General features: G+C 43.4%; 2 protein-coding genes across 3 annotated transcripts; both read left to right on the top strand.

Annotated features, from left to right (window-relative positions):
- The first annotated feature begins 643 nt into the window (after positions 1 to 643).
- Positions 644 to 3,534, top strand: LOC113008285 (motor neuron and pancreas homeobox protein 1-like). Its single transcript, XM_026145589.1, has 3 exons — positions 644 to 1,283; positions 2,102 to 2,262; positions 2,459 to 3,534. Exons 1-3 carry the CDS (start codon positions 818 to 820, stop codon positions 2,801 to 2,803), a joined length of 972 nt encoding a protein of 323 aa, XP_026001374.1. The 5' UTR covers positions 644 to 817; the 3' UTR covers positions 2,804 to 3,534.
- A 394-nt stretch (positions 3,535 to 3,928) lies between these two features.
- On the top strand, positions 3,929 to 17,469 carry cfap65 (cilia and flagella associated protein 65). Of its 2 annotated transcripts, none has more exons than XM_026145306.1 (35): positions 3,929 to 4,043; positions 4,181 to 4,263; positions 5,195 to 5,382; positions 5,459 to 5,561; positions 5,831 to 5,997; positions 6,127 to 6,332; positions 6,675 to 6,811; positions 6,894 to 7,119; positions 7,254 to 7,522; positions 7,592 to 7,786; positions 7,874 to 8,085; positions 8,199 to 8,355; positions 8,494 to 8,613; positions 8,739 to 8,990; positions 9,083 to 9,222; positions 9,364 to 9,448; positions 9,548 to 9,694; positions 9,859 to 10,024; positions 10,112 to 10,240; positions 10,336 to 10,549; positions 10,763 to 10,891; positions 11,051 to 11,141; positions 11,248 to 11,333; positions 11,460 to 11,526; positions 11,989 to 12,099; positions 12,189 to 12,380; positions 13,009 to 13,167; positions 13,251 to 13,412; positions 15,165 to 15,278; positions 15,945 to 16,079; positions 16,160 to 16,210; positions 16,303 to 16,520; positions 16,614 to 16,730; positions 16,847 to 17,215; positions 17,326 to 17,469. In XM_026145306.1, the coding sequence occupies exons 2-35, from the start codon at positions 4,183 to 4,185 to the stop codon at positions 17,372 to 17,374; spliced, it is 5,244 nt and encodes a 1,747-aa protein (XP_026001091.1). In that variant the 5' UTR covers positions 3,929 to 4,043; positions 4,181 to 4,182; the 3' UTR covers positions 17,375 to 17,469. The 2 variants fall into 2 exon arrangements, with proteins under 2 accessions (XP_026001091.1, XP_026001090.1); XM_026145305.1 differs by having other exon boundaries at positions 3,929 to 4,048.
- The last annotated feature ends 65 nt before the right edge of the window (positions 17,470 to 17,534 follow it).

The following is a 17,534-nucleotide window of genomic DNA, read 5'->3' as shown; positions in this document are numbered from 1 at the left end:
TATGTGCTCTGTAGTGTGGTGATGACGATAATCATGGAAGCGGCTGCTGATAAGAACAGTTGGGTTTCTGTCAACCTTAGCAGGCTATAAAGTTTAATCAAGAGTTAGCTGTAAAATGATTAATTTTTGTCATAACTCTAAGTAAGATTACAGCAATTAAGGCAATATAGTCGTCAAGAGTGTTTGCACCTCACACATGTTGGATGTGTAATATAATGAGTGTGTAAGAGGTTGTGTGAGAAAACTACACCTCGACTTCACCTGAAACAGGGTTAAAGATAGAGGACGCAGACATTTAAGGAAGAAGAAGTTCACATTATTAATCTTTCTTTCCTTTTTACAAAGTTCTCCTACACAGGTTAATCTTTTCTGCTTTGAGATTTATTGACGCGTAAATGGTTCTAACAGGGGCTTACAGGAAGCCATTTCTGTGACCTAGTTGTATGCATAAGAAGGACGAGATCAATTAACACCAGAAGAGTTTGTGAGTTCCTGCCCCTGTGCTTCTGCAGAGCTCTGGCCAATCACAACAAAGCAGACTTTGTCGTGCGCTTGGGTTCGAGTAATTTTTGCGCTCACTGTCGGAGCGGTGAAGTGTTTTTTACACGCAGAGTTCGTGCAGTGGGTCAGAAAAAAGGCATTTCTTCCGTGAGTGGGAATGACAAGCTTAACCCGTGTATCAAGACCTTAGGGAAACATCGAAAGTTCATCAGAAGAGTTTATTTCATTATTGAAGTTTAGGTTCGGGTTTTAAAAACAACAAAAACGCTTCACACGAAATAACATCAACTGTTCAGAGGACACATCTCGAGTCAGAATGACAGCCAACATGGAGAAATCCAAAAACTTTCGAATTGATGCGCTGCTGGCGCACGACGTGGACCAGAGGACGGACACGGACAGTGCGTCCCCCGGGCTGTATCACAGCAGGAGCCCCGGAGACAGCCCGCTGTCGACCGGCGGCTCAGAGACGCCCTCCTCCCCTCATCCAAACTCCTCAAACTCGTCTCCGGCGCAGTCTGAAGTCCTCTCCAAGTCTCATCTCTTCAACCTGTCCCAGTCGGCATTCCCTGCCCTGCATCAGGTGGGTCTCATCGGAATGCACCCGAGCTCTGTGTATCCCGTGGCGGCCCTCGGAGGCCAGCACACCGCCTTCATGTACCCCGGCTTCACGCAGCTGGTCCATCCGTATCCGGAGCAGCTGAAGGGGGTCACCGGGACGCTCCCACTGGAGCCTTGGATCAGAGCCGGGATAATGATGCCCAGACTCAGAGAGTATAACGGTGAGTTTGCGTGTTTGTTTCCACAGATTTGCATTTTTCTCGCCTATAAACTTTATCATTGTTATTTTCGTACATGGTAAGAATTTTTCAACATCTTAATTTTTGGATCAAAGTTTTTGAATATTTAATAAAACTTGTTATAACATTCTTCTGCTTGGTATTAACATTTAAATAATAATTTAATAGTTGCAGTGTTTCTTTGTTGATCACGTATTTGGCCAGTGTGTTAATTTATGTAGAACAATAAAGCACTTCATAAATTGATTCTATATTTTTTCTTTAGTTATTGATTGTTTGGTGCACAGCTGCATGTGTTTTTCTCTGAGGTCGTTTATTGTAAAGATCACTATTACCTGTGTGTTCGTATTGAAAGTGCTTTGACATTGAGAAGCTGTAGTTTGAGGACGATTTATGTCATACAAATAACATGCACTGTTTATGGTAAAGGTAACACCTGATACAGACCTCAGTCAACTGATCACACTTATAGTGTTTTCATTAAGGTAATGGACCCCTGTGATGGTTTATTACTCCTCTGCAGCAATCCTGTTATCATGACCCTCCATCAAAGCAATAACTGTTAACTGACAGAAACACTGTGACACAGGTCGGCCGTGGCAGCAATGAGAAACCAGGATTTGGGATTTTGTAATATTTCCTTTCCTCCTTAATCCCATTTATAGATTACCTTTATGTAGGCCGCCATATGATTTGCTTCCTTACAGGCCTACCAGTCATAACAAGTGAAATATTTCCACTTGCAGAGACAAATTAATATCATTGATATGTCATAAATAATTTGTCTGGTTTCTCCTCAGCACCATCTCAGACAGGTTTGTTGGGGAAGTGTCGGAGGCCCAGAACAGCTTTCACCAGTCAGCAGCTGCTGGAACTGGAAAACCAGTTCAAGCTCAACAAGTACCTATCCAGGCCTAAACGGTTTGAAGTGGCCACCTCGCTCATGCTAACAGAGACTCAGGTTAGACGCTGACAAAGTTAGTGAATGACCATATAAGCCAACAATGGCTATTTTTTGTGTGTAACATTAACAGCTCCCTGGTGTTTGATTTTTACTACATTCTTGTCAGCATTTCATATACCAACTTCATTTATTCTCAGTTCAGCCAGCTACATTACTAAATAGTCCAAACTGTGATGATTCCTGCCATTTCCAGGTTAAGATCTGGTTCCAGAACAGGCGGATGAAGTGGAAGAGAAGTCGCAAAACTAGGGAACAAGTAACTCCAAGCAGCCTCGCGGACAGAGAAAGAAGCGGGATGGATTTGAAGAGTATCAAACGTCACGGTGGCTCTCGCACCTTGAGCCTAGAGGATGAGGAGGAGATAGCAGGGGAACACGAGGATGAGAAAGAGCAGATAAAAGAGCTGAGAGAAAGTTCCTTTGGCTCTGTTGGGTTCACGAGGCATTCAGGAGGAGAAATGGCAAACTACAACTCTTACTCAGAGGAGGAGACTGAGGAGGGAGGCCCAGGAACAAAAACTGGGGCTTTCCCATCATAAACTCATCCATGTTTTTATTATATGTCTTCTTATGCTCATTATTATTAAAATAGTAATGCCATTGCAATCCTGTGCACGAAGACGGTGGAATGAAAACAACGTTTTGTTAAAAGTTTTGCTTGGTTAGTTTGTTTTTTAACAGCCTGGATCATAGTGCTAAACCAACTCCAAACATCTCAGTCTGTTATTAATATTACATGAAATCAGAACTGTTCAATTGTTATGTACCTGAACATTTAATGCTTTAATAGCCAGCTATCCATCCATGAGTTATGACTTTAAAATCAACAAATAATTCAGACTTTTTGAATTTATCTTTATGACTTAAAGCCCACTTCCCTGTCCTGCCACCTGCAATAAACACATTTATCTTTGTACGCGCATGCAATTAAACTACATGAACGAGTGATAATGGCACTTTCATAGAAGGTAGTAGACAATGAGACAGACATAAAATAAAACTAATGGTGTCAGTGTGGATGGTAATATTATCCAGGTTTCCTGGTCCGTTACAATACGTGATTTACGTGAACTCAGCTGATGTTTCAGGGCATTATAAACACATAACAGGCACACTGTTGTGTTGCTACTGTATTTCCTTTTAGGAATTTAGTTTGTTTTATGATATTGAATGCTTTCCCTTTGTTTTAGTTTCTTGGAAATGCTTGTATTTAGTTAAAGCCATGGACTCAGTGAAATATCTGCATGCCTTGCTTTTCAAGTTTGCCTTCTCATCCCCCTTGTACTCTGTAAAAAATATATAATTTAACAGTTATAGAATTTAATATATTTCTTTTTTTTGCAATGCAGTGTCAGAGTTTTTGTTTGCTTGTTAATAAAATTTTCGAAATTACCTTAAATTCATGTGTTTTCAAGTTTGTTGAAAAAAATGAGAAACTTTGGATTATGAATTATAATTAAAGTTCTATAATTTAATAAAGTAGACACAGTGTGGCTGAACCATTTAAAGGATGATTACCTGCTATAACCTAACATATCTCTGCATCCGCGTATTTACATACCGTAAAACTACGTCACAGCGTCACCACTCTGGTTACGTCCTCACGTAGCAGTTTGCAAATGACCCTTATCAGTCGCCGTAATTTCTTCTGGAGGCTTGTTGCTATGGAAACGACAACGCAACAACGCTGACCCATGTCTGTTCCCGGCGTGTTCTTTCTTCTTCGTCTTCAATTTTGAGGCAAATAAAAAGTAGTTGAAGAGTTTGCTCCGCGTGTCGGTAAGGTGAGGTTGTTTTTTAGCCACCAACCAGTTCGTGTTACTGACCGTAAAATGTGTCTTAAACGGGAAAGAGCTACGTTACCATTCCCCGTGTTTCCTTCTGTGTCGAGGACTAAGCGTCTTCTTCCTTTACAGCCATGTTAGCGGAGACTCGGGGTCCTGACCCGCTGGTGTCTGCCGCTCCACGGGAGGCCTCCGTCACTGGCAACGATATCAAAGTAAAGTTTGGCATCATTGTTTTTTTCCTGTTTGAGATCTGTGAGAATAACCCTGTGCTGTGCTCACATTTACGAAACTGTGTTTGTTTAGTTTTGTTTACTTTATGTCAATAATGTAAACAGTATACAGAAAATAATCCAGTAAAAACTACAATGTCACAAAGTTATCAGTGTTTATTTATCCAGCTTCCCTGTTGATTTAAACCTCAATAACAGCAGTGAACACATTTCTAACTACACATAATACGTACGCTACATAAAATACAAATTATTCCCGTATTATCTTGTTTTCACAACTCCATAATTGTGCTCCACGCAGCAAAGCAAGTAGCAGCTAAAAACAGAAACACTGACTAAAATTCAACATCTTCCTCTCCTATCTGATGAAGATCATATCTTTATACTTCTTTTTGGTTAAATTTATGTTTGTTGCAAAAGTTGTTATTGTCCCAGACCTTTGAACAATAGCTTAAATAAGGTGAACATGGAGTGATGTGAAATCCTGCTCTGCTTTGTTTAGTGCTGCTTGTTGACACTGAAGGAAGAATATATTTAACGTGTCCTTTCTAACTATCTATAATGTCTTTTTCTGTATCAACACCATCTATCTGGATCTTTATATTTGTATTTAATCCATTTACAACTAACATCATTAATCATAATTTGTTCTTATCAAGCCAAATCTTTAATTGAAATATACTGTGTGCAAAAAATGTTCACTGAATGACTTCATCCATTCCTATTGGTCAATGTAAAGTTTGTACAAAAATGTATCATTTTGAAGATATAGTTGCCTTTTCTCAAAGAGACATTGCTGTATGACTGTTTCAGGTCCACTATAAATGTTAAAGATTGTTTTGAATTTGGAATAAATGTTTTGTTTTTTGTGTTTTTCCAAAACTCACATCTCCTACAACACCAAACCTGCCAGGATCCAGGGATTCCCCACAGGCAGAGGGTTGGGAAGTGTCAGCGACGAGCACCAAGCCAAAGAAACTGCTTCTTTGGAGTGGAAACGAGACCAGAGCTGGCCTGGGAGGACTGGGACCTGGGCAGAGAATTTACCAAGACATTAGTGTTAAAGAACGTCCACAACAAGCTAAAGAAGCTACACATAAGGTGTTTAATCTGCTCTGTGCAAAGCTAAGCTTTGTTTTATCCCTGCAGATAACACGTCCCTCGCTTCCCTTCACAGGCCTCCTGTGTCCAAGATTTTCTCCACCTTGGCTCCTCACATAGCTGTCATCAGCCCCGGGACTTCCTTCTCCATACAAGTCACCTTTAAACCTCTTCAAAGGGTAACACATGTCAAAATCAGACAGAATACTACTTGATCTTCACTGATTTTGAAATATGAAATGTACTAGTGCTTTCATGCTTATGCAGCAGTATCTCTGTAGTCAGTAACCTTACATGATACAAACTGATGTATAGAGAGCAGGTAAATATAAAAGTAATTTAACTGTTTCAATAAAATCCTGAGTAGATGATAAACTATTTAAATACAGCAGCTCACTCTGTGCTTTGAAGTCTTCTGCTTGTGTACTGCTGCGTGTGTCTGAGACAGTGTGAGTATGAGGACAGCATTGAATTTCAAGGGAAAGAAGGCAGCTTTCATGTATGCCTCCGTGCCGTCGTTCCCTCTCACACCCTGGAGGTTCCTGAGTCTGTGATGCTCCCGCTCTGTGCTGTTGAACACTCCACACACACTGATTTCCCATTAAAAAATGCCAGGTACACGGTTATGTCTCTGTGTGTATTTCATTTAACCTGTATGTGTGTTTTCTATGTTGGGAGGAAATAGAAAATAGAACGCTTGCTTTTATTTTACTTTAATCGCCTCTTTTTTATTTAATCCTGTAGTAAACTCCATACGTACTTCCAGTGGGAGTGTCCTGCACCATTCCAGCTCCGTCCAGAGCAGGGCCTGTTGAAACCCGGTCAGGAGTGTCACACCACAGTGGTCTTCCGGCCACAGGAGGCACTGGTGTACCAGCAGCAGGCTCTCTGCAGGTTTGGAGAGGAGGGCAAGCTCGAGAGCAACTGCACTGTCCTCCTACAGGGACTAGGTACTGTAACTAGCAAACCAAAGATCTGATCACAGTGTCAGTGAGTAAGGGTTAGCGTGAGAAACTGTCATAACTGTCAGCCTCCTCACTGTCTCGTTTACTTGTACGTCATGACCAAAATATAAAATGATGGGCTTGGCCCACTCCCATAAAGATAACGTTTGCAACATCACACGATGAACGTAAAATACAAAAGGAGGAATAGAAAGTTAGCCTAAATACTGTTTTCCCTGTAAAATTCCACTCTAGGTATTTTTAGATCTACTTCAAATAGTCAAAAGCTGACACATCGGTCTTTCAAGCATCTGTTTTACCTGCGACTTTTTATCTTGCTTTTTTAAGCTAAATATCCACATCTACTGGTGAAAAATCCCAGCAGCAAAGAGGGAGAAGATAATGGTGGCCCACTGGTGGACTTTGGTCCTGTTGCTGTTGGCAAGAGTTTGCAGAAACACTTTGACATTTTTAACCCGTCTCCGGTGGGTGGTGCACATAGACACGTAAGTGCAAAAGTTCACGCTCGAAGCCTTCTCCCACACATCTTTGCATCCTTTCCTGCAGGTAACGGCGTCTTTTTCTCTGTCACGGCTGCCTGGTGGGGTGCCCTCGTTTGGATCAGAGTTCAGCTGTGATGCCACCCGTGGTAGGGTGGCTCCTGGTGGATCACGGCGGGTTTCAGTCACTTACTCCCCTGCTGTGGTGGATACTGTTTCAGTGGAGTACTTGTCTCTAAACTGCAAAGGCACGCTCAGTCAAAGTCTGCTCAAACTCTCTGGGCGTTGTATTGGTAAGAGGCCCAGACATGAAGGAAAACTCAGTTTCTCTGTAGCTTTAGTAAAGCACATGTACACTCCCAAGAAAGTTGTATTTTCAAATAATAAAAGGAAGATAGTTTATAACCCAGATAATCTCCTTTTGCAGGTCCCAAAGTTGCCTTGTCTTCCTCTGTGGTGGATTTTGAATGTGTTGAAGCAGGAGGATCAGTTGTACGGACGGTGGAGCTCGTTAATGCTTCCACTGCTGAGGCTTTCTACCAGTGGGATATTGACTGTAGTGGGAACAGTGTGTTTAGTATCCTACCAGCAAGTGGCGCTGTTCTCCCACATAGTCACACCAGAGTGAAGGCAGCCTACAGGCCCACACAGCCTAATGCACACTACAGGAGAGTGGCATGTCTCGTACTGGACGGGGTAGGACATGTTAAACACGGCACGGAGACAAGCATTTCTACCTATGTGCTTACATAATGTCTCTTTTAGGAGCCGGTGTTTCTTGACCTGATTGGTACCTGCCACTCAGGGCACCAGAAACCTGCCATACTAAAACCTGAACACTTGGTTCTGCACACGCTTCAGCAGGACTGCAGACAGAATTCACCACATGCCCCGGCAGCCCTGCGGGGAGGTCATAAAATAGAGTCTGACCAGAAAGGGCTGCACTCCCCTGTGGAGGGGGTATGCTTCCATTTTCACATTTCTGTATTTAAATTTCAGCGAAGGCTTAGACTTGCCTCTCTGACTCGTTGTCTGTGTCATTTACAGCAGTTCATGTCAGCCACCGCCGTGGAAGACTTTTACCGGGCCTGCTTGGGGCACACGGATCCTCTCTGTTTGAAATCTTCATTGCCATTGCTACGTGTATCTGTGGCCCCGACTGAACTGCTGTTTAATCACAAGCATACATCCTCTTCATCTCCTTCATCTGCTTTTACGCAGTCGGTCTCTATCACAAACCACACCAGGAGGAAACTCAGGTACGTCTTCGTGTCCTGCAGCGTGGCTTCTTTTGATGTTTTTGTTTTTCTGTCTGAAATCTACCTTTAATTTCTGACCGCTGATGCATATATTTCATGTATTTCCCTTCAAGTCTCGTTTGGACTGCCGCCCAAGAGTCTCCATTCTCCATCGCTCCATCATCTTGTGACTTGGCTCCACTTAAGTCCACCTTGTTCAGAGTGACGTACGCGCCCAAGCAGCTCAATACTCTGCACGGAGCACAACTTGAGTGCTTTGCATACAATAAGGTATTATTATTTTATACACTGCAGTAAACTGTGCATTACAACAGGCAGCGGTGCTTTTTTGACTTAGTATAACCTGGTCTTAAACAGTCACATGCTTTCAAACCTATGCTGTCAATCATGCGTCTTTGGACTCTGCAGCACAGTCCAGACACAGGTGTGTGTCCGCCTTGGTGTGTGACCATCAGAGTCATTGGCCACTCCTTTCAGCCAGGCAAAGAACACTTCACTCCACGCTGCTCCGTAAATCCCCCTCACGTGGTAAGAACAAAAAAGATGCACTTTCTTCAAATCCCAACTCATGAGGAAAATCTTTAAGATAATAAATCAAATATTCCTTCTTAGAAACAACATCTGGAGCTTGCTGAATGATTTTGTTCTACTAGGTGTTTCCAGCCCTCAGTGTCATTTCCTATCGGACAGTCCTGCTTCACAATGTTGGAGACTGGCCGCTCACTTTCTGTTTGGAGCGCAGCTCAAACCCTGCCCTGGCAGAATCGGCGTTTGTAGTTCCAAGCTGTGGTTTGATCCAGCCAGGAGATCACCAGATCCTGTCCCTCAGAGCAGTGCCAGCAGAGGATAGTTCTGACCAGGGGTTTAAATTACACCTGCAGCTCAATGCATCTAAACTCACAAAGGTGCGGCCCTGCACGAGAGCGTCAGTCAACAGTCACTCACGTTTTTACGTTATTTTTATTTTACTGTCTGTTAATGTCTCTTTCTTCTTCAGGAACTGACAGTTGTCAGTGTGGTGGAAAAGCTGTGTGTGTCTCTGGAAGGAGGCAGCACTTTATATTTCCAGCCAACAGCAGTGGGCTCGCAGGCCCAGCGCACCCATCACATCAGGAACCGAAGCCTGTTGCCAGTGAGGTCGGCTGCCTGATTTGTTTCTGCGCTCTTATTCTGGTCGTGTTTTCCGACATTTTTCAGTGTATTGTTTGTAGTCTGGACTTACCTCAGGATCATTCATCTTGTCTACAGCTGGCTTTCTCTGATTTCCTTTCATGATAGATTCCAGTGGAGCATTCCAGAGCCAGACCAGGAGCTTATCTCTGTCAAACCAGATGCTGGTGAACTGCATCCCAATGAGTGCTGTGTGAGAGACTGAGAGAGGAGTGCACACTGCACATTTATGTAGACAGTAACTGTGGAACTGTGGAAAAAAATCTGTTTAATTTGTTTATTTTTACTACAGATGCAGACGTGGACCTTCAGTCCGCTGGCAGAGAACGCATACACACTAGAACCTACTCTAACCTACTGGCCTGTCCAGTCACATGGATCCATCAAGTCACACCTCACCCTTGTAGTGGAGGGAGTGGGATCCAGGGGCTGGATAGAGGTGGAACTATTCATGTGTTTGAGTGATTTCAATATGTACACATGCTTGTTTTTGTTTTTTGTGAGTCAGTCATAACCGTAGACAAATATTGCAAGAAAATTCAAGCAATCATTTCCTGTAGCTTTGGAACAGCAGCAGATCTTTAGAGGTGCCTTCCTCCCCAGGCAGAGAAATCCATCCTTGATGTGGGAGAGACTTTGGTTGGAAGCTGTCGAACTGTTGAGATTCCTGTAGTAAACAAGAGTCCCTGTCCAGTCTCCTTCGGCCTCTCTGTGCAGCAGATACTTCTGGATGATGAACATCACTCTTACTCTGCAGCTCAGCCAAGTGGTATCTCGTTTTGTGATACACCTATACGTTCATCTGCACTCTGTACTTTTTGATTCTACTAGTGAGACTGAATCTGTGTCCTTTTAGCCCTACAGCTGGACTTGGAGAGGGGAACTGTTGCCTCTCACTCCACCATGGTGGTCCGATCCACAATCAGACCGAACAGGCAAGCCGAGTACCTCTGGACCATCACATATACAACTCTGAATGCCAGTGGTAGAAAACATACACACTCCATACGCTTAAATGTTTACTGCAATTTAACTCCAAGTCATTATTAAGCAACACTGCCTGTCTCTCTCTCTCTCCAGGATGTGTGATGTCATCTCCCCAAGCGCTTTGTGAAGTGCGAGCTAGGGGTGTGTTTCCCACCCTGCAGGCGATGGATGCGTGGAGCTGTGGCTGTGTGGGTAGACTCAGCAAGACACACATATGGAAACTCTTCTCACTGGACTGTCTCAACGACCAGCTGCTGTCCAACCCGTCCTCTGAAGAACTGACCTTTCAGACTCCCACCAGGCACAGGTCAGCATCTGAAACAAGCAAAAAAACTAAACAAAACAGAAACGTAACCCTGGAATAATTAAAGTTTTTTGGTATTTATGGTAATTTTTTGTACTTGAATTATTTTGTATTTGTTGTAGAACAGTTTGTATTTCCTGAACGACAAACAGTCATTTTAAACCTGCAGTGTCTGGGTGTGGTGCGCACCACCCTGTTGTCTCCATCTGTCTCTAGACTGCACACAAGTCCTTCCATCTTCACCAAAACCATGCTGGATTTCAACTTTGGTTCGGCTCCTGTTGATTCAGATCCTTCAGACCTTATGTTGATGCTTCACAACCCTGGGTGTATTCCTGTACACTGGTATGTAAATATCATGCCATAAAGTATACTATTATTACAGACCAGTCTGCTCTATGCACCCTGTCATTTTTCATTTTTGTTGTTGAAAGTAGAGCGTATGTGATGGTTTGAAGGTAAATTCTACCATCTGCTGATAGTTGTCTTCTTCTTTGATATTAGGGCCTTCTTGTTTCCAGAGGATCAACAGATAGAGTTGGAGTACTGGGCAGTGACGGGAGAGTTCAGTAACACAGAGCTGTCCCAAATGAAGGTCTTACTTTTTTGTGTCTTTTGTTTATTCCATTTTGCAAGAAAAAATATCAATATTATGATAAGACAGAGATAAAAACAAAAGTAATGTTTCATGTTTTTCACAGGTTCAGGACAACCAATTGTTCAGTGTTTCACCTCGCGCTGGAACTTTGCTCCCAGGCCAGAAGAGGGCAGTACACTTCAGCTACAGGTCAGAGATCATGACTGCACATGTCCCATAATCATTACACACTGACTAAAATCTGAAGCAAATTAATTTATTAACCAATGAACTAATAAACTGATACCAAAACATTCAAAACGTTGTCGTTCACAGCCACGTCTTTGTTGGGACGGATCACTTTCCTGTTGTGTTCAAGCTCTCATATGGCAGAGAAATCTTGGTGAGGCTTTTAAAAACTTTATATTTACGCAGGTCTGACAGTGCAGTAAAAATAAGTCACCTGACAGTTTTGCTAGTGTCAAAGGTAAGCTAGCTTTGTGCTCCTTTTACATTTTTGACCTTTTTTTGTGATGCTACGTCAGATTAATGAATGAGGGGCATGACAAACATATTTATGAAGTCAAAGAATCCAGTTTTATTTATATAGCACCAAATTGCAACAGCAGTCGCTTCATGGCACTTTATTTTGAAAAATAAAGACCCCACAGTTATACGGAGAAAACCCAACAATCAAACAACCCCCTACGAGCAAGCACTCGGCATTCTGTAAGAAACATTTTTAACTTATTCATGTGACAGTTCACATTTTAAGGGATGATGTACTTTCTTTTAACATCAGCACATTCGCTGCATTCGATTGTTTTCATTGTCTTTGTGTCCATTTCATGTATTCTGTGTGCAGCTGAACTTTCAGGGGGCGACGGTAGAGAGGGATCAGCCACATCTCCACTTTGACTCCCACCAACACTTCTTCACCTCCGTAACTATTGGAGACTGCAGTCCTCCAAAGCAGGTGTGTCTCTGCAAGTGTGTGCAGCGAGAGGATGTTTACAGCCCAACGCTTGGAACGAAAAGATTTGTGATTGTTTGTTTACCACGCAGGTGTATGAATTACACAATGGTGGGGCAGTGCCAGTGTGCTATGAAGTGGACACAGCTGTGTTGTCACAGCTTCAAGCTGACAACTTTGACCATCCAGTGCTGCGCTGCCTCAATCCACAAGGAGAAATTCCTCCAGGGAAAACTGCAAAGCTGGAATGGATCTTCTCACCGTTGGAGGCGAAGACGTATCACGTACGACATCATACTCTGCACATCTTTCCCTGTCGTCAGGATATTTACACAACCTGATTCCAGAGAAGTTGGGATGCTGTTTAACCTCCTAAGACCCGAACTCTTCCACGGCAGCATTTTTAATTTCTCTTTGATATTTGGGGCGATTGGGGCCCGATGAATGTAAAAACAAAGAATTACCAGATGTTTTTTACCTTATTTTTGTTTTTATGAAAAATCAGAGCCACATATGAGGATATTAGTTTAAAACTTTGATAGAACAGTAGCAGTATAATGTCCTCGTAAGTGGATATCAGGCCCTTGTAGAGCAGAATTGAGTATTTTGGTCTAAATAACCCAAAATGTGATGTCCACGTATGTGGACGCAGGTCCTAGGAGGTTAAAAATGTAAATAAAAGCAGAATTTATTGGTTTGCATATATACATGTATGTATTTATTTATTTAGAGTTTATGAGATTCTGTTTTTATTTACATTTTGCCTTTTTTGGAACTGGGTTTGAATTGTGTTTTGTACTTCACCAGCTGGCATTGTTATCATTTAGGTAATAATCATTTAGAAATCAAGAGGAATTAGAAAGATAACAGATCAGTAACGATAAACACACTCTGTCGTTTCTGTATCCCCAGGTAGATGTTCCTATCCACATCGGAGGTAGTGACTCAGCGGTCGTGAGGTTTGAGGGACGTGGGCTTAGCAGCCTTACACAAGACTCCTCAAACCACTGTAACAGCAGTGACTGTCAAGCTTTTGTACCCAGTGTTACGAGGGTGCCCTTCCCGGGACAGGTGAGACTACGTTCATTTGAATCTTTTTTGTATATCATTCAAATATTATTTTCATTGAATTCTAACATGTTTGCTTTATGCAGGTGTTGTTCCTGTCTGAGGACAGCATCTTTCTAGGTGACATCCCTGTGTGCTCACAGTCTTCGAGAATCTTCTTCCTCACCAACGTGTCTTGCGCAGACACCGCCCACTATGAATGGGACCTGCCCCAACACACCAACCAGCAGGAAGAGGAAGGTGCAAAGGTAGCCAAAAAAAACATAGATCCGCCCTCTTTGTGTGGCTCTGTTTGACTGTCACGGATCACACAAACACGGCTTGTACAGTGGGGCAAAAAAGTATTTAGTCAGCCACCGATTGTGCAAGTTCCCCCACCTAAAATGATGACAGAGGTCAGTAATTTGCACCAGAGGTACACTTCAACTGTGAGAGACAGAATGTGAAAGAAAAATCCATGAATCCACATGGTAGGATTTGTAAAGAATTTATTCGTAAATCAGGGTGGAAAATAAGTATTTGGTCAATAACAAAAATACAACTCAATACTTTGTAACATAACCTTTGTTGGCAATAACAGAGGTCAAACGTTTACTATAGGTCTTTACCAGGTTTGCACACACAGTAGCTGGTATTTTGGCCCATTCCTCCATGCAGATCTTCTCGAGAGCAGTGATGTTTTGGGGCTGTCGCCGAGCAACACGGACTTTCAACTCCCGCCACAGATTTTCTATGGGGTTGAGGTCTGGAGACTGGCTAGGCCACTCCAGGACTTTCAAATGCTTCTTACGGAGCCACTCCTTTGTTGCCCGGGCGGTGTGTTTTGGATCATTGTCATGTTGGAAGACCCAGCCTCGTTTCATCTTCAAAGTTCTCACTGATGGAAGGAGGTTTTGGCTCAAAATCTCACGATACATGGCCCCATTCATTCTGTCCTTAACACGGATCAGTCGTCCTGTCCCCTTGGCAGAAAAACAGCCCCATAGCATGATGTTTCCACCCCCATGCTTCACAGTAGGTATGGTGTTCTTGGGATGCAACTCAGTATTCTTCTTCCTCCAAACACGACGAGTTGAGTTTATACCAAAAAGTTCTACTTTGGTTTCATCTGACCACATGACATTCTCCCAATCCTCTGCTGTATCATCCATGTGCTCTCTGGCAAACTTCAGACGGGCCTGGACATGCACTGGCTTCAGCAGCGGAACACGTCTGGCACTGCGGGATTTGATTCCCTGCCGTTGTAGTGTGTTACTGATGGTGACCTTTGTTACTTTGGTCCCAGCTCTCTGCAGGTCATTCACCAGGTCCCCCCGTGTGGTTCTGGGATCTTTGCTCACCGTTCTCATGATCATTTTGACCCCACGGGATGAGATCTTGCGTGGAGCCCCAGATGGAGGGAGATTATCAGTGGTCTTGTATGTCTTCCATTTTCTGATGATTGCTCCCACAGTTGATTTTTTCACACCAAGCTGCTTGCCTATTGTAGATTCACTCTTCCCAGTCTGGTGCAGGTCTACAATACTTTTCCTGGTGTCCTTCGAAAGCTCTTTGGTCTTGGCCATGGCGGAGTTTGGAGTCTGACTGTTTGAGGCTGTGGACAGGTGTCTTTGATACAGATGATGAGTTCAAACAGGTGCCATTCATACAGGTAACGAGTGGGGGACAGAAAAGCTTCTTACAGAAGACGTTACAGGTCTGTGAGAGCCAGAGATTTTCCTTGTTTGAGGTGACCAAATACTTATTTTCCACCCTGATTTACGAATAAATTCTTTACAAATCCTACCATGTGGATTCATGGATTTTTTTCCCACATTCTGTCTCTCACAGTTGAAGTGTACCTCTGGTGCAAATTACTGACCTCTGTCATCATTTTAGGTGGGGGAACTTGCACAATCGGTGGCTGACTAAATACTTTTTTGCCCCACTGTATTCATTGTTGTACAAGCCATTATTTTATTCTCTTTCTCACGTTGATGAGCGTTGATGTGCTGTGTCAGGTTGTGCAGATCCACCCAGACCGAGGTCGTCTTCGTCCGGGGGAGTGTGCCCTTTGTGTCCTCACCTTCACTTCTGATTACCCCACAGTTCATCAGCTGGATGTCGTCTGTCAGGTAACACAGACGCATCATCGTAAAGTTTAGGTTTTGTTACAGGTGGCACAAAGGCCCAGTTCACACCACTGAGTCAGTACAATGAGGTCTTTGTCATGTTCCACAAACCATTTCTGTGCAGAAACTGCAGTGTGGTGTGGTGCATTATCGTTGTTTGCAGCAATGCTTACTGTTGCCCTAGGAAAGTCACAGGCCACCTTACCCACGCAGGGTCAGATGCATCTTCTCAGGGTTCTGTGCTTGGACCTCTCCTCCTTCCTTTATACATGTTACCCCTGCCACATGTCACCTGCAGGCACGTTATGCAGACGACACGCAGCTCTATTTTCTTTTAACCCCACTGACATTCGTAAACTCAAAGCTTTGCCTGCTTTGATGCTGGATGGAATAGAACTTACTGCAGCTAAAATAAGTACAACAACAGAGCTCCTGTCTGTAAAGTTAATATGGTAAAAACCTCAGGGTCCTTTTTGAAAGCACCTCAGCAGGATTAAACATCTCACTTCAGACATCCAGTCTTGTTTTATGCAGCTCAGTTTTACCTAAAAGAAATGTTTTAAAACATCTTATCCTTGTTCATCTTCTGTCTTGTGTCATAAATCAAGTTTTTTGTTATTATTTTTCTCATTTCCTTGAATTGTTGCGTCCTTTTCCTCTCTTCTCTAGGTTACTCTGGAAGCTGAACGTACTCGGTATAACGATGCTTTGCAGCGCTGGGAAGAAGAAAGAGAAAGACAAAAAAACGAATTTATAATCACGGACAAAAACATCACAGAGAGCCAAAGAGTTCTGATCGACGAGGTCTGACTTCAAAGACTAATTATTACATTTTTTAAAATCATGTAGAAATCAAAAGTATTTCACTCCTTGTCTCGTCACAGACACTCCCAGCAGTTCCTGTAAGAAAAGGTCCGCCACTCAGAAAATATAAGGTGGTCTCTGTGATTTTATTATTAAAATAATTACGAGACTATAAAAGAACATGAAGCTTTTATTCTGACTTCACGTTCTCTTTCCACTCTAGACCCTTCCTCCCATCTGTGCCAGTGGTGTGTATGAAGCAGCCAGTGCAGGCACTAAGCTAAGAACGGCCGAGCTGCGGGAACAGCGACAGATAGCAAAAGTATGGAGGCGCCCCGACCCCCCCAGACCTGCTCTGCTGTATCTCAGGGTCACAGCACACTCCCATGACCTTATAGAGTACCTAAAGAACTGTCCGGATTACTTTAATAAGCATTATAGGTAAATCAGATACAGAATATGTTCAGTCCTTCATCCCTGAGCTTAACTGTAGATGCTGGAGCGATGACATGTCATTTCTCCTGCTGTTATTAGAAGCCTTCAGTCAGTTCAGATGCATCATCCTGAACCCACCGTCTCTACTGGGCTTCCTGCTCCAGCACACAGCCCCGACAAAGAGATCCTCTTCCACATACTCAGCTGTCTGCTACGGTACCGCCCACGTGTAGAGTAGACAGCCTGTCTTATGCATTTATTCTAATTTATAGATCGGTGATATTTAAGATGACAACACTGAAAATCAATCATGCATGTTCTTCGTATTTCAGCGACATACTCGATGACTCCGCCTTCATCCAGCGTCTGATTTCTTCGGCCTCCAAGCCCGACACCTACCGGCCCGCGGGATCGTCCTCTCCTGACAGATCATCGTTTCCATCCTCCTCCTGTCAGTGTTTGTGTCCCAGCTCTTCTCCCCCCGCCAGGCCGCAGACTCGGGCTCTGAGCAGGGCAGTGGGCAGCGAGGAGAGTGCAGGGTGCTCAGGAAACACGCCCCACACACGCGAACATGTGTCTGCTTTCATGAGTGAACTTGTTTTGATGAACACCCTCCAGAACCTGATGATGGAAGCTGTCAGAGGAGAGCTCGTCCTCACGGCGTGCCCCCGCCCTAATATCTTGCCACCTGTTAGTACCAGGTGAGTACAGACACACTCACATTAGCCTTCGCAGCGTTTCCTCTTTCTTTAGTTTGTTGCACGAGTCAGAAATGGACTCTAATTATTTGACGCATTGTTTGCTCCATTAGGAGGAGGACGCCCAAACCCCCGACCGGGGAGGAGAAAACTCACCTCTGACACGAATGAGATGCTGAACAACTACATGTGTCGTCAACAGTTGTGTATTATTTACATCTCGTGTGAATTTTATTCTGAAATCTCGATCATCTTCAGTCTGTGAGGCATTCTTGTTCTTCCCTATAAAAAGTCAAAATAACACACAGAAGCTAAGGACGAA

The sequence above is a fragment of the Astatotilapia calliptera genome, chromosome 16 (genome assembly GCF_900246225.1).
Source record: "Astatotilapia calliptera chromosome 16, fAstCal1.2, whole genome shotgun sequence".
Classification (NCBI taxonomy): domain Eukaryota; kingdom Metazoa; phylum Chordata; class Actinopteri; order Cichliformes; family Cichlidae; genus Astatotilapia; species Astatotilapia calliptera.
Note: the sequence above shows the minus strand (reverse complement) of the source record. Positions and strands in the feature narration are given on the sequence as shown.

Coding starts and splice junctions, on each gene's coding strand:
- LOC113008285 (XM_026145589.1), top strand. CDS start 818: ATGACAGCCAACATGGAGAAATCCAAAAACTTTCGAATTGATGCGCTG. Junction 1,284..2,101: donor CAGACTCAGAGAGTATAACG/GTGAGTTTGCGT, acceptor GTTTCTCCTCAG/CACCATCTCAGACAGGTTTG. Junction 2,263..2,458: donor TCATGCTAACAGAGACTCAG/GTTAGACGCTGA, acceptor TGCCATTTCCAG/GTTAAGATCTGGTTCCAGAA.
- cfap65 (XM_026145306.1), top strand. CDS start 4,183: ATGTTAGCGGAGACTCGGGGTCCTGACCCGCTGGTGTCTGCCGCTCCA. Junction 9,223..9,363: donor CGAAGCCTGTTGCCAGTGAG/GTCGGCTGCCTG, acceptor CTTTCATGATAG/ATTCCAGTGGAGCATTCCAG. Junction 12,381..13,008: donor TGGAGGCGAAGACGTATCAC/GTACGACATCAT, acceptor CTGTATCCCCAG/GTAGATGTTCCTATCCACAT.